General features: G+C 37.5%; 3 protein-coding genes across 3 annotated transcripts; 1 reads left to right on the top strand and 2 right to left on the bottom strand.

The window, feature by feature from the left end:
* The first annotated feature begins 820 nt into the window (after positions 1-820).
* LOC101299748 (flavoprotein WrbA-like) lies at positions 821-3,106 on the top strand. Its single transcript, XM_004294226.1, has 5 exons — positions 821-969; positions 1,698-1,819; positions 1,961-2,054; positions 2,177-2,442; positions 2,659-3,106. Exons 2-5 carry the CDS (start codon positions 1,737-1,739, stop codon positions 2,882-2,884), a joined length of 669 nt encoding a protein of 222 aa, XP_004294274.1. The 5' UTR covers positions 821-969; positions 1,698-1,736; the 3' UTR covers positions 2,885-3,106.
* A 116-nt stretch (positions 3,107-3,222) lies between these two features.
* On the bottom strand, positions 3,223-8,013 carry LOC101299282 (anthranilate synthase component I-2, chloroplastic-like). Its single transcript, XM_004295698.1, has 11 exons — positions 7,790-8,013; positions 7,402-7,586; positions 7,103-7,292; positions 6,680-6,831; positions 6,068-6,183; positions 5,289-5,535; positions 5,137-5,193; positions 4,806-4,958; positions 4,101-4,181; positions 3,808-3,894; positions 3,223-3,546 (listed from the first exon to the last, which is right to left on the bottom strand). The coding sequence occupies exons 1-11, from the start codon at positions 7,953-7,955 to the stop codon at positions 3,223-3,225; spliced, it is 1,758 nt and encodes a 585-aa protein (XP_004295746.1). The 5' UTR covers positions 7,956-8,013.
* An 881-nt stretch (positions 8,014-8,894) lies between these two features.
* LOC101298986 (cell division control protein 6 homolog) lies at positions 8,895-12,672 on the bottom strand. The gene is made up of 15 exons (XM_004295697.1): positions 12,319-12,672; positions 12,137-12,221; positions 11,828-12,048; positions 11,539-11,613; positions 11,358-11,464; positions 11,122-11,228; positions 10,975-11,034; positions 10,756-10,829; positions 10,380-10,430; positions 10,110-10,295; positions 9,718-9,807; positions 9,417-9,479; positions 9,223-9,318; positions 9,031-9,123; positions 8,895-8,927 (listed from the first exon to the last, which is right to left on the bottom strand). The coding sequence occupies exons 1-15, from the start codon at positions 12,670-12,672 to the stop codon at positions 8,895-8,897; spliced, it is 1,695 nt and encodes a 564-aa protein (XP_004295745.1).
* Positions 12,673-13,608: the final 936 nt, after the last annotated feature.

Genomic DNA, 13,608 nt, shown 5'->3' with positions numbered 1-13,608 from the left:
TGCTTTTGTTTCGATTTTCTTAACTTATGTTGTTTTAGGAGTTCTTTGTAATTTGTTTCTTCTCATTGAAAAAAAAAACTAAATGTGGTTTTTTTGATGGTGCAAAACTGAGTGTGTTACTGTGTTTATATCTGGGACGACATATGACATATCCAAAAACTAATGTGCATACGTTTTTTTTTTTTTAAATGAATGTGCATACTTTATCTCGTGGATATTTTCAATCTTTCGGTCGCTTCTTTGTTCTTGTTCATTAGTGAAAATGCAATGGATTATTTACCTATCTCTACTATATTAGAAAGCCAGGTTTTTCTAGTGTCAAAGGCTTCACCAATTTTATGAAGTCTCCAAATTTTCCCCCACAAGTATAAAGTTCACTAAAATAAAAGATATCAGAGAGGGTTATTTCTGTAAAACAAACAGAAATTCACCAAATTCTTTAGCTAATTTTACCGTTAATGAGTTCATTGAAGGTTATCAAAAATAAATGTTATTATAGTAAGAAGCCAAATTAAAAAATAAAATAGTAAAATAAATAGATAATCGTGGAGAGAAAAGTGGGTAGTAGGATGCATACCAGTGATTGTGAATTTGTGATCCCGTGCACGGGTAAAAAAACTAGTATAGTAAAGTAGGTGCAGCCAGCATTGTTCATAAACTCTTGTGAAAATAATAATTTTATCATTTTACTTACGTCATAATTACAGTCATGTTATCACCTTTTAAGTCCCGCCTCTTTTTCGGAAATAAGAAGAGAAGAAGCGACGAGACAATAATGAAGCAAAAGAAACAAAATCACGACAAGACTTTGCCATGTCATAGTGATAATAGTATTGTTGCCAACACGTTTTCTTTATTCGTTGCCCTCCATAAATAATTGGCACGTAACTAAAACTGGATCATCATCTTTATCATCACTTCCTTCTCTTCGTCTCCCACCTCCCGTGACCCTGATTCTGCATTCTCAAGGTACTACTAACATACTCTTAGCTCGTTTTCTTTTCCCTCAATTTGATCAAATTGCAGTTGTTTTGGCACTGTCTGACAGTTTGATGATCTGGGTTTGTGCTAACATATGTGGAAGAAAGACGCATTTCCATTGTTCTTGAGCTTTTGATTTGTTTAGGTCTTGTAGACTTGAGTTTTGATCTTGATATTGACTAACTGTTGGGTATGTCATTGCATAATTGAATCTCATAGTTAGCTGCAAACTTGCATTTACTTTGAAATTTGATCATAGGAGAAGGAGAAGGTTCTGGTTTTGTATTTTCAATATTCTAATGTCCTCTACTTCCTTAACTTGTGCATTCTGCCTTGACTGCCTTTTAGTTTCCAAATACTTCTTGTAATGTGGAGTCATGAGATGATGTCTGTTTTCATAAACATGTTAGAGACTCGGATATTTGAATTCGTTATCATACCGGTTCTGGGAGACATTTGTTCATCAAACACTTTTGCTAGTTGTACGTATGTATTTCACTGTTCTGGAATTCTTTCCCTCTCTTGAAGAGATCGCGTGTCCCCTGATCGCAAGCCTTCTCTATGTAGCAATCCTCCTAACACCTTTATCAGAAAATTTTATGCTGTGTTGTTCCTTGTTATATCATTAAGGATTAGCATTGGTTTTTAATAGATTCGTATAGTTGGCACACTTAACAGAATACCTCACCATTCTTCTTCACTTTTTGTCTGTGTAGTGTAGCTTGTGCAAATGTGCATAAGGGAAGAGATTGTACATGCATAATAGTTGGAATTCACATATCAGGATCAAACTCCTACCTCAGTCTACAGCTATGGCTACTACTAAGATATACATAGTGTAAGTATTTCCATCTCCCTTTTATTTCGTTATTGCAGGCATTCATCACTGTGGGTATACTTGGACCATTCCTATTTGTTTCCTTAGAAGTTAGAAACTTGTCCCTGAATCGGATTTCGATGCTGAATATGCTTCTTGCAGGTACTACTCTTTACATGGACATGTAGAGACTATGGCACGTGAAGTACAGCGAGGGGTGAACGCAGTTGAAGGTGTTGAAGGAACACTTTGGCAGGTATTAACTCCCTAAGCTCTTTGATTTTGATCACAATTATCATCATAGTTGAAATTCTTGTGTGTTAGTTGTCCTTTGATATTCTGAATTAAGCTTTGTTTGACTTGATTAGAATGGAGCAGGTTCCTGAGACACTTTCTGATGTAATATTGCAAAAGATGAAGGCCCTTCCTAAGGCAGATGATGTGCCAGAGATAAGGCCAGAACAACTTTTGGAAGCTGATGGTTTTCTCTTTGGATTTCCATCGCGTTTTGGTGTGATGTCAGCTCAATGCAAGGCCTTCTTTGATTCCACTCATGAAATATGGGAAACACAAGCACTTGCCGGCAAACCTGCTGGAATCTTCTGGAGTACTGGATTTCATGGGGGAGGCCAGGAGCTTACTGCGTGAGTTTCCACTTCTCCTCAAAACTTTTCATTTACATACCGGTTCACTTGATTAGTCTTGGATGATTGTTTGTGTTGTCGACTCCATGAACTATTCTTGCATAAACTTCATCGATGAATATCGGCCTCTTTTGTAAAATTTCTGTTTTCACTTTTATAATACAATTCGATTTCTTGTTCATTCATTCATTTTCATTCCATGGTGTTCATCTACAGATTAACAGCAGTAACACAGTTGGCACATCATGGCATGATATTTGTCCCTCTTGGTTACACATTTGGAAAAGGTATGTATGAAATGAACGAGGTAAAGGGTGGCTCTTCTTATGGTGCTGGAACATTTGCAGCAGATGGATCTCGTCAACCAACAGAACTGGAACTACAACAAGCCTTTTACCAGGGTAAATACTTAGCTGGTTTTGCAAAGAAGCTCAAAAACTAAGGCCTTTTGGTTTCGCTATAACCATACATAGACAACGTCAAGCTGTTGTATACTCATGTACTCACTAAAAAGAGTGATCGACTATAAGCTGATGCAACAAGTCCAGTAATTTCAGTTCATCTCTTTGTTTATCTGTCGCAAGTTTGTCATTGTTTTTAATGTAGTCAAGATGAAGTGCATTCCCACATCTGAGACAATCCTAACATCATATCTTCTCCCTTCAAATTTGCATTTTTATTCCCGAAAAATTCCTCATTCACTTTAGCAAACCCGGAATTGCTTTTAAAAAATATAAAAAAAAAACAAAAAACAGATTCTGAAAGCAAAGAAAAAATTATTCAGCTATCAACAAACGATGACTCTGCAAGATCAATAGCCCTTGCAAGACCAGCAGCTTTGTTCTCACACTCTCTCTGCTCCTCAGCTGGAACACTGTCAGCCACAATTCCAGCTCCAGCTTGGAGATGAGCAACCCACTCTCGCCGCTTACCTGCCTCCTTGTATGAATACATTGTATCATATCGAAAGCTAGTTGGGAAAACAATAGTTCGCAGAGCAAGGGCAATGTCCATATTTCCAGAAAACGAAATTCCTCCAAAACCGCCGCTGTATGGACCACGTCTAGTCACTTCCAGCTCATCAATCAGCTCCATGGCTTTCACCTGCACCGGAGCATGGTTGAAAATAAGGTCATTTAAGAACAATCCAAATCATAAGCAATTCCATCTAAGATAATTAGGAATCTTGACATCATGTTCCTATATATCTAATCTACCAATTCCATCTAAGTCCACTGCTTCATTTCCAGTGCAAGTCCAAGGTTTGGTGACTTCTCACAACATGAATGGCGGACAACAAATTAAATAGAAACTCTGAAAACATAAATACAGAATCACAAAGTGGAATACGGCTCATGATCAAACCTTAGGTGCTCCGCTGACAGTCCCAACCGGCAATGCACTTCGTAGGACATCCCAACTACTTAAGTGATCAAGCAACTCTCCAGTGACCTGCCATGAATAGTGTAGGTTATTGCCCCCGTAATTCATTTCAATGCTGGGTTAAGTGGTGACATCAAATTGATGAACACTAAGAGTGCATTGTTGATATCCTCAAGGTTAACTTGAGCATATCTACTGTATAAAACTAAATGGATTCTTAAACTGAATAAAGGCTACTCGTGATTATACGTGTTTAGAAAATGAAGATTACTTACAGTTGAACTTATGTGCATGACATGGGAATAACGCTCAATGTTCATGAGCTTCTCAACCTTGACAGAACCAGGTTTTGAGACCTGCAAGAAGAATTAAGCATATAGTAATGGCCACAAAATACTCGATAAACTACCAGATCCAAAAGATAATAATTTGAAAATATACATCAGACTGAAAAATGAATTCTATGCAAATCAAAAGCAATTCCATCTATGGTGTATCTCTTCTCATGCTATGGTTGGCCTAAAGTCTACAAGGAACACCATCAATTTCCAATTTGATGCAAAATGGGCACATGACATTCTGATTTTAGAAATTTAATATTATTGGAATGAAAAATTTAGCAATTACCATACTCTATCAAATATAATAAAGTTCGCCTCTTTTGTTTTATATCCGGGGAAAGGGGTTACAAAAAGAAAGTGGGATTGATTCATTACTTTACCAGCTTCAAGAATCAAAAGAGAAAAACAAAATCCACAACATGCTTAACTAGAGCTCTAGAGCAAATGTAATAGTAGGAGAGAATAAACTATGCCATAGAAAAGAGGATACACTGACAGATCTTTCTTGAGTACCAAGCTAAATGATAATAAATATAAATCACTGTATATTTTGAACACCGAGGCATTTTTATCAAACTGAAAACAACACACCAATTTTACAGTCTGGGAATCAAGTAGGAGAAAGAGAAAAGTATTAACCTTCCCGACATCATTCCTCCCCAGATCTACAAGCATAATGTGCTCTGCGCATTGCTTTTCATCATTCAAAAGATGATTTTCCATCATTTGATCTTCTTTAGGTGTTTTTCCTCTTCTAACAGTCCCAGCAAGAGGTCGGTTGGTGATTTTTCTCTATTATCCAAAAAAACAACCAAACATAATGAGTGACAACACTATTACAGAAAAAACAAAACGAAAATGAACATGACAAAGTGATTACACTACAATGACCCAGCTAGTAACATGTCACATAATAAATTAATATGACCAAAACTCAGATGACAGAGGTTTTTATATTGTGATGACTTACATTCTTAACACGTGTAAGAATTTCTGGACTTGAAGCAACCAGAATACAGCCTCTAGCCTGATCACAGGTAGTTAAGTAATCAAATAACCTTAGAAATAAGACGCAGTAAACAAGAAATCTACATATAGTGTTTCACTCAAAAGGAGGAAAACCTGTAAATAAGTCATGTATGGACTTGGATTAACTATCCTTAATGCTCGGTAAATTTCGAATGGGTCTGCAAATGTTCGCCTTTCAAAACGCTGACTTAATACTATCTGAAATATATCCCCAGCTAAGATGTGTTCTTTAGATTTCAGAACTGCTTCCTCATATTCCTCGCTTGTCATGTTTGAATTCTCCAATTTAGCTCCAAAGAGATGAGTCTGTAACTCTATTTTACCTGCAGGCAGCCTCGGGCTGAAATTGACTTCTTACATCAACCTCAAGATAGAACATAATAATGTCATGGAAAGTACGGAACAGCAATTGCCATCTGGCAGCCTTGAGCCAAAAGTGACGGTTGAAAATTACAGATTCTTTTAAAACCAAAAACAAACAAAACAAAAACAAAAAAAGTTGACTATCTGACGACACTTAATACTCAAATCCACCAATTACTTCTACTCTTCAAAATAGATTGTATTGAAAAGCACCTCCAAGCTCATATGAGCCAAACCTTTAATTTCTTTTTTCTTTTCTGATGAACATGGCAAGTTGGCAACCAAAGAATGCTCTCATTTCTTCAGCTATAACCTCCCAACACATGCTGTGGCATAACTTTGATGCTACCCATGCCACCGCAGTAAGATATTTTTCTTTCCTTTTTTCCATCTTTATTTAATTGAAAAAAATATGTGTTTTTGTAAATGAAACAGTGACTCGAATAAAATGTAGGATAGAAGCAGAAGCCCTCGAAAATAGAAAGAAACGGGAAAAATTGATTACTTGCCTGACAATGTCATGCACTCTGGATACCAGTGTGTCCAATCTATTCATTCCATCATTGAATGCCTCCTCAACAGAAGAATACTGATCTAATTGCACCCAGTGAATTACATGTGCTTTCTACAGTCAGAAGATTAACAAATATAATTATTTTACTCATAGAGAATAGTAACCAATATGTTCAAATCCAAATACAACCAAATAATGTGAGTAGCTCATTCTCCTAGTTTTAATGATGAATAATTTGTTTCGCCATGGAACTTTTAAGTTTATTTTTTGAGAAAACCATGGATTCAACATCAAAAATAAGAAAGAATAATGATCTTAAAATATATGAATAAGAGTAACTGGAAAGAAAGAAGCCCTTTTTTTATGAGCAGATATTTATGTTGACATATGGCATCAAATTATTTACTCTTCATCTCACTATGTTTCGGTGAGTAAATTGGAAAGAGGTATTGAACTCTGGCATGAAAACCCAAGTATAAAGAAACAAGGCTGCCAGTGCCACTAAAGTATGCAATTTATTTATAATGACTAATGAAAAAGTTACAAACCATAAATTTGAGTCAAAAATTGTATGTGAAGAAAAAAGGTCGGTCATAAATCAATGTACCTTTTCAACATGATCAAACACTATCACATTATCATACAGGCCAAGGTGAAGATCAGGAAGATTTCTATCATCTGGTGGTGCACCACTGAATGGCAGCTTTTTCTTCTCCACATAACGCACTGTATCATAAGAGAAGTAACCAACCCATCCACCTGATCAAAGAGTTCAACACCAATTAGTCATTTCAAAAGCTACTATTGTTTTATAATTGTAATAGACACAAAAGAGAATAACCAGAACTTTTATCTGCGTAATTTAGAATTTAGACACAAACAAAGAAGATTTAAACAAGCTAAAATATGTAGTCTTTGGAAGAAATTAATCACCATATTACAAGTATCAACACCATTAAAAGGGTAGTGATGATGGGGATATGAATACGATGACTAAAATTAAAGCCTGTTATCTATGCACTTCTCTTACCACAAAATGCTTCTGGCAGCTCATCAAGACGTTGCGGGATCCATCCCTCTGTGATTCTCTGAGGAACAGTCATTGGATCCTCCACAATCTCCTCTGTCCTACGCCCTTCTCTATTGTTCATAATCGTCACCATGTTCTCTTTTGCTACAATCTCAATAGACGGTTGCGCTCCAATAACACTGTACCTCCCCTAACAAATACTCACAGAAAATTAAACATACAATCCACTACCGACTAAACTGAGAGCCAGGTGACATCAAAAACAAACACAAATGTGCAAAGAGACTAAAGAATCTTACAACATTGGAGTCCTTGGATCCCGGCTCAACTGACTCGAAAAGAAAACTCGAAGCGTCTCTATCATCCTCCTTAACCAGACACCGGTAAGCAAGCACCGGAGTTAAGTGATCCGAAAATACACTCCTGTATAGAGGAATCAGATTCCCATTCTTCGAAGCCTCGAAAAACTTCTCTGATTGCTCAGCTGCAGCACCATTCCAAATCAAAACTTCACATTACTATGGTGATAAACATATAGTAATCAACTTAAAATAGGAAAAATTTATAACCAAATTTTGACTAGAACTGCGTACATCTTTGTTCTTCGATTTTAAATTCTGAACTAGCGAGACGTACATTTCTAATGTGAATCAAAATGAAGTGTATAAATTGAAGAAAGCATTGTACCTAGCGAAGGAGACGAGAGGGCGGAGCATCTGAGCGTACGGACACGCGCGGTGGAGCGAAGCAGAGGAAGAGAGCTGGAAAATCGGCCGTTGAAATTGACCGCGACAGTGGACGGAAATGTGAGAGTTGACGTCAGCTCTCGGGAGCTGACGGCTAGGGTTTCCATGGCGGAGCGGAGGAGGAGGCAGCAGAGAGGGGACTGATTTGAAGTTGAAATTTCAGTTTGAGGTGTTTTCAACAGAGGAGCGTGTGTCAACTTGTCTGCGGTCCTGCCCTGAGAGGGAAGAGACGGATTATTGGGCTTTTTATTTGGGCCCGATGTTGTGGACTTGAGATTTTCACAAAAGAAGGAAATATATCCTGAAAAACATGGAAATAATATGATGTTAGACCCAATTAATTACACACAAATTAATACTTGGTTTAGGTGAGAGTTTGCCTTGAGTTTATGAACTTATGGTGGACATGTACCAATCACACCAGTATGAATTTTCTTGGAGAATTTATAGATCGCTAATCAAACAGGGCATGCTAACAATGGAGATTGAACTTGGATGGGTCTCCACCACAAGTCCATTCTTACCAGCTGAGCCAAACCTCGTTGGCAGATTTTATACTTGATTTTGATACTCAAGACACATCGAACCGGTATGATACTAGCTAGTCAGTGTTCGATACAAAAGGTTGTATTAGATGAATAGTCAACTAAATTTACAAATTTCATTGTATTTGTCATATTACGTCTCTTCAAGGCAATTTCATGTGTTGTATACACACGTATACAGACATTCATTTTACAACACTATATTGAGCCATTATTTTACTACCCCAATTTGCATAGAAATGTTAAAACAAAATCATACTGCAATATCACTTTATATAAATAGTTCATATGGTTCTTTTGGCACAATAATTCTGCTTCATTTGGTACAAGGGTACATTTAATAATCAGGTTTTCAATGTAAAGAATGTACTACAACAGTTAGTACAAGCAATCACAAAGATATATCTGTGTATAACCTATACTACATTTTCTCTGTTATTCTTCTTTCTTAAGGCTTGATGTCAAAATTGGGAGCAGTGAGCTCTAATAAGCTGAACATAATTACTCAAGACAAGTCCGAAAAAACCGAATTCCCTGTTCAACAAGGAAAGGTAAATGTCAACAAGCAAACATAGAGTATGAAGAATGTAACAGCAATAAAATGCAGACCATCTCAGAGGCTGAGATGTGTCCTCACCTGCAATGCAAATGTGATGTCCCCTTCATCTACATTCAGTGTCACTCTCTTGGATTTTATATCTCGGGATTGACCACTGAGTTTGAGAAGCCCCTGCAAATTGATAATGCCTCAGTAACCGACTTGTTTCCCATTTTGCGAGTTTGTATGTACTACTAAGAGGAGTTATATTAACAAAACATCTGTTCATACCTGGTCATTTAGCACTTTGCACATGCTTGAAAATTCAAAGCTTCCAACCGGTGGAATTAGTGTCGATTTACAGATGTCCAAGTAAGATTTATTTAACTGCATACATCAACAAGTCAAGATATCAAGATATCAGTAACAAGGGTTGCACATGCTTCCATTATCTTTATGATACGAATATCAGTCAGAAAACACACCTCTCCTATTGTTGTGTCTTTCTTCACACCACGGAAATGCTTTGCAGCAGAGCACATTATAATCTGAGGTTAAAGCAGATAAGGAAATATATCAACACTGGTTAAACACAAGTATAAAGCCAAGGAATAGTAGCTAGCAATTATTTGTATGGCAATTTGCAGCCTGAGCTAAAGCAATGACCAATAGTTTATAGCTTGCCAATATGTTCAATTGATGGCTTGAAACCAGTGAAACTATTCAATACTCCTGCTATGCAATACTGTAAAGTACAACTGAATACAATACTTGCAAGAGGGTTACCTGCTGATGTTGAGGAAGACATTGTATGGTATCCACTACAGGTGACTTGAATGTCTTTGACAAAGCAACAGCCATGTGATCAATTCTCACCTGGAAACAGTGACAACACCCGTAAGCAAAAATAATACAAACAATGACAGGTGTGTGCATCATCAGACTTCTGGAACTTTTGAGTCTCTTAGTACTGTAATACACTGGAGTTAAAGTGAAGCAAATCTAGGTCTGAAATCAGCAAACTAATGATAAAACTTATGGGAAGATAGGAAAGAAGAAAATAGAAAAAGAAGAATAGTCTGTTTGTGGGACCAAAACTCCTCTTGATACCAGCAAGTGATGAAAAGACCATGAAAGTTTACAATGTAAAACGCATGGTATCAATGGTGACTACTTACAACATCAGTCTCCTGTTTTTTCACCAGAGAAAGAGCCGAAGCTGTCTGTTGCTCAGAGAATGGATTCTCTACTGTTGATGAATTTAACTTGTCAGTAGATTCTCTCAACTCTGCTTCCAGCATCTCAATTGCACTCCTGGAAATACAGAGAGCTTTCCTCATATCTCCAGATGCAGCAGCAACTTTCTGCCAAGTTCATACAATTAGTACACCTCATATAAAGTGATATTGATAAAAGGAGCAATGGCCAACAAATCATGATAAACTCACTCTGGCACAAAGTTCCAATGCATGTGGTTGAAAAACGGTGTAAGGTAGTGCCTGTTGAAACAGAATAAGAGACACAATAATATTAATAAGAAAGACTAGTTAGCTACAACAATAATTAGCTTCTACTCATAATTACAAGTATGACAGAAATATACTCTAATCACATTAAGCTAATCTTTTCCTTCAACAGAATCACTAAATCCACTCTTCTCCAAATCTTCCTCCCAAAGGGGAAAAACAGACATTCTTAATCAAGTTCCTTATGATAATTATTTCAACATTTACATACGCTAATGAATTGAACATACACTAATGAATTGAACAAGTAAATGAACTCTACATGTATAGTAGGAAGTCAAATGGAGCACAAACTTACCACAAGTCTCTCTTGAAGAATCTTGAGAATTTGATCCTTAGAGTATGCCCGAAAGGTTATAACCATAGGTTTACCTAAGAGATCAAATGAGAACAAGCACCAGTAAGTACTACATATATAGAATACAGGTCTACTAAACTTGTATGCAGGAAAGTTTGGGAAAAAAAAACAGTACGCAGTGAACTCACAACTTCTATTCAAAAAAAAAAAAGGACTCACAATTTAATGACTGGAGTTTTGGAACAAAACGATCAGCTAGATCAATTGCATTTGCTACTCCTGCAATTCAAATATAATATGAGCACTTCACATAGAAATATGGCATACAAATTGAAATGGATTCTGTTATTGACTACATTGTAGTACCTAGGAGTATGCATCTTGAAAATGGGTATGTTGTGAGCATGAAAAGGTCATGGAGCACTGCCCGGTCTTTAGTGATTAAGTAATCCAACTCATCAGCTATTACCAACCTGATAAAACAGAAACTCCTTTAAATTACTCTCTTGGTCACATCAAAATGTAAAGACAAGGAAAGAAGCATTGTGAGTTCATCTGGAAATGAAAAGATTATAGATTGCAGATAGACATAATTTGCTTACATCATCTTAGTCCCATCTGACTGAGTCTTCTGAGAATATAATTTCTGAAGAAGTTGCAGGGAGGTAATGCCATTAGCTTTCTTTTGAGGTTGGTGTTTAGCGAGTATCTGCCACGCAAAATAGGATAAGCACATCTGCTACATTTACCAACAATGTAGTATTTGTTTTAAAATTTGAATACCTTGGTGAAAATATCAGAAGTTTTTGTTAGCAATGTGCAGTTCAATTCCAACACATCCGGTTCCTGAAATCCACCCTGGTGATTGAAACAATCCAGTGTCAAACAATTCGGACTTGAAGCAATGAAACCATTTCCAGAATTGGAATATAATATTGCACAAGATAACATACAATCACTTGATAATAACACATTTTAGCCGGATTGAATACAAATCAAACATAACCTAGATATCTTGAAGTTGTCACATCTGTACAAAATGAGGACATAAACTATAAGGCAGTAATCTCACCTCTCCTGCCCAATTCACCAAAAGCTGTTTCACTTTCTCCATGGACAATGATTTCCCAGTCCCCGGACACCCGCACACATACAAACTCCCAGCCTTCTCTTGCTCTATGCATGACTTGCAGAACTCCAGAACCCTCTTCTGCTCCACGTCGCGGCACGTGACAGTAGAGGGAACCGTTGACAAGTGCAATGCCTCCTTCACTATCCTCATTTGCTCCTTATCTAAAATTCAACAGGATTTGCTAATTTAGAATCAAAACAAACACATTTCTCCCAAAATTTAATCCGACTTTGCTTAAACAACACTTGCCTCTGGGATTCCAATTCGGCTTGACAACAACCGGTGGTTTAACAAAGGCTTGACGCTTTTTCTGACTGAAATACTTCTCAATTCCCTGCAAACAATCACAGACGAAGCAAAAAATTAAGTACACTCTCGAATTGCCCAACCATTTCTCGGATTCAATTCTTACTATCCAATCCAAATCTCACATTTTCAGAAGTATTAGTGCACGAATTTAGGCGCCGGCGAGCCGATTTGGGCTTCATCGGAGACGAGACCGGCCTGGGCTTCATCGGCGACGACGAATCGGACCTCAACTTCCGCTTCTGAGGAGTCAAATCACCGCTGCATCCTCCAACCTCCTCGAGTCTACTCTCCAATTCAGCCTCAACGCCGCGCAATTTCGCAACGGAAACGACCGAGACACGCTTGCACTTCATCGGACTGAGCTTCATCGGCGAGGAGTTAGATCTCAACCTCCGTTTCGGGGGAGTGGAGTCTCCGGCGGATCCCGCGCCCTTAGACTCGAGTTGTTCGACGCTGCGGTCGGCGATTGAAGGCATTGTGGATCGGCGATGCAAACTAGGAGAGAGAGAGAGGGTTGGTTAACTTCTGAGAGAGCCAAAATGGTGTGAGGGTATATAGAGAAGACGGAGATTTGAGTTGAAAATGAAAAGGGGGTAGTGTAGGGATTTGGTGGCTTTTCGCGGGAATAGGATTTTCATTTGGCGCTCATCACGTGACTCTGGTTTTCATAACAAAATGGCGCCATTGGTTTGGCGCGCATCACGTGACTTGTCATTTTATGGGCTGGGCTGGTCTGGTCATGCTTGGGCCGAGACATTCCCAGTCTAATGGAACATGATCAATTAATGGTTTTATGATGTAATGGAAAAGGAACCGATTTTGAGATGGACATTCTTAGAAGTGGGAACCCATTATACTAGTTTTCATTTTTGAAGGGTTTTAGATTTCAGGACGGACGACATGTATGAGTTGATTCAGTAAACAGAAAGGTGGCGCCGAATGTGAATGAATTTCGTTCTCCAGAAGTATCATGTAAATTGTCCGTAATGAATTTCGTGTCATCAATTATATTTTGAATGAATCTCATCAAAAGAAATTCGAAACTACCACAAGTGGTCGAGTTGGTAAGAGCTTAGATATGGAATATTCATGTCTCACTGACCGTAATTGGAGTTTGATCTTAATCTATTCTTTAGAATGAAGCGTTATGACAAAATCCTCTGACATGAATTGGTCTCTGGCCTAGAAAGCTTTTAGTGAAACTATGGGAGTTCGATTAAAAAAATATGTTCATAAACAACTACTTTTGATGTAACATAATCAAAAAAACTCGAGTTGTTTGATTTGATCAGATACAAAAGAACTTGATCCTGATCCCCGCATATCCAACTTAAGAATAAATGTGTAAATGAAATCAACAGACTCGGATCGTATTCAGATAATCAAATATGTTTGATTTCTCAACATATATC

The sequence above is a fragment of the Fragaria vesca genome, linkage group LG3 (assembly GCF_000184155.1).
Source record: "Fragaria vesca subsp. vesca linkage group LG3, FraVesHawaii_1.0, whole genome shotgun sequence".
Classification (NCBI taxonomy): Eukaryota; Viridiplantae; Streptophyta; class Magnoliopsida; order Rosales; family Rosaceae; genus Fragaria; species Fragaria vesca.
This window is presented reverse-complemented; position numbering and strand designations above follow the sequence as displayed.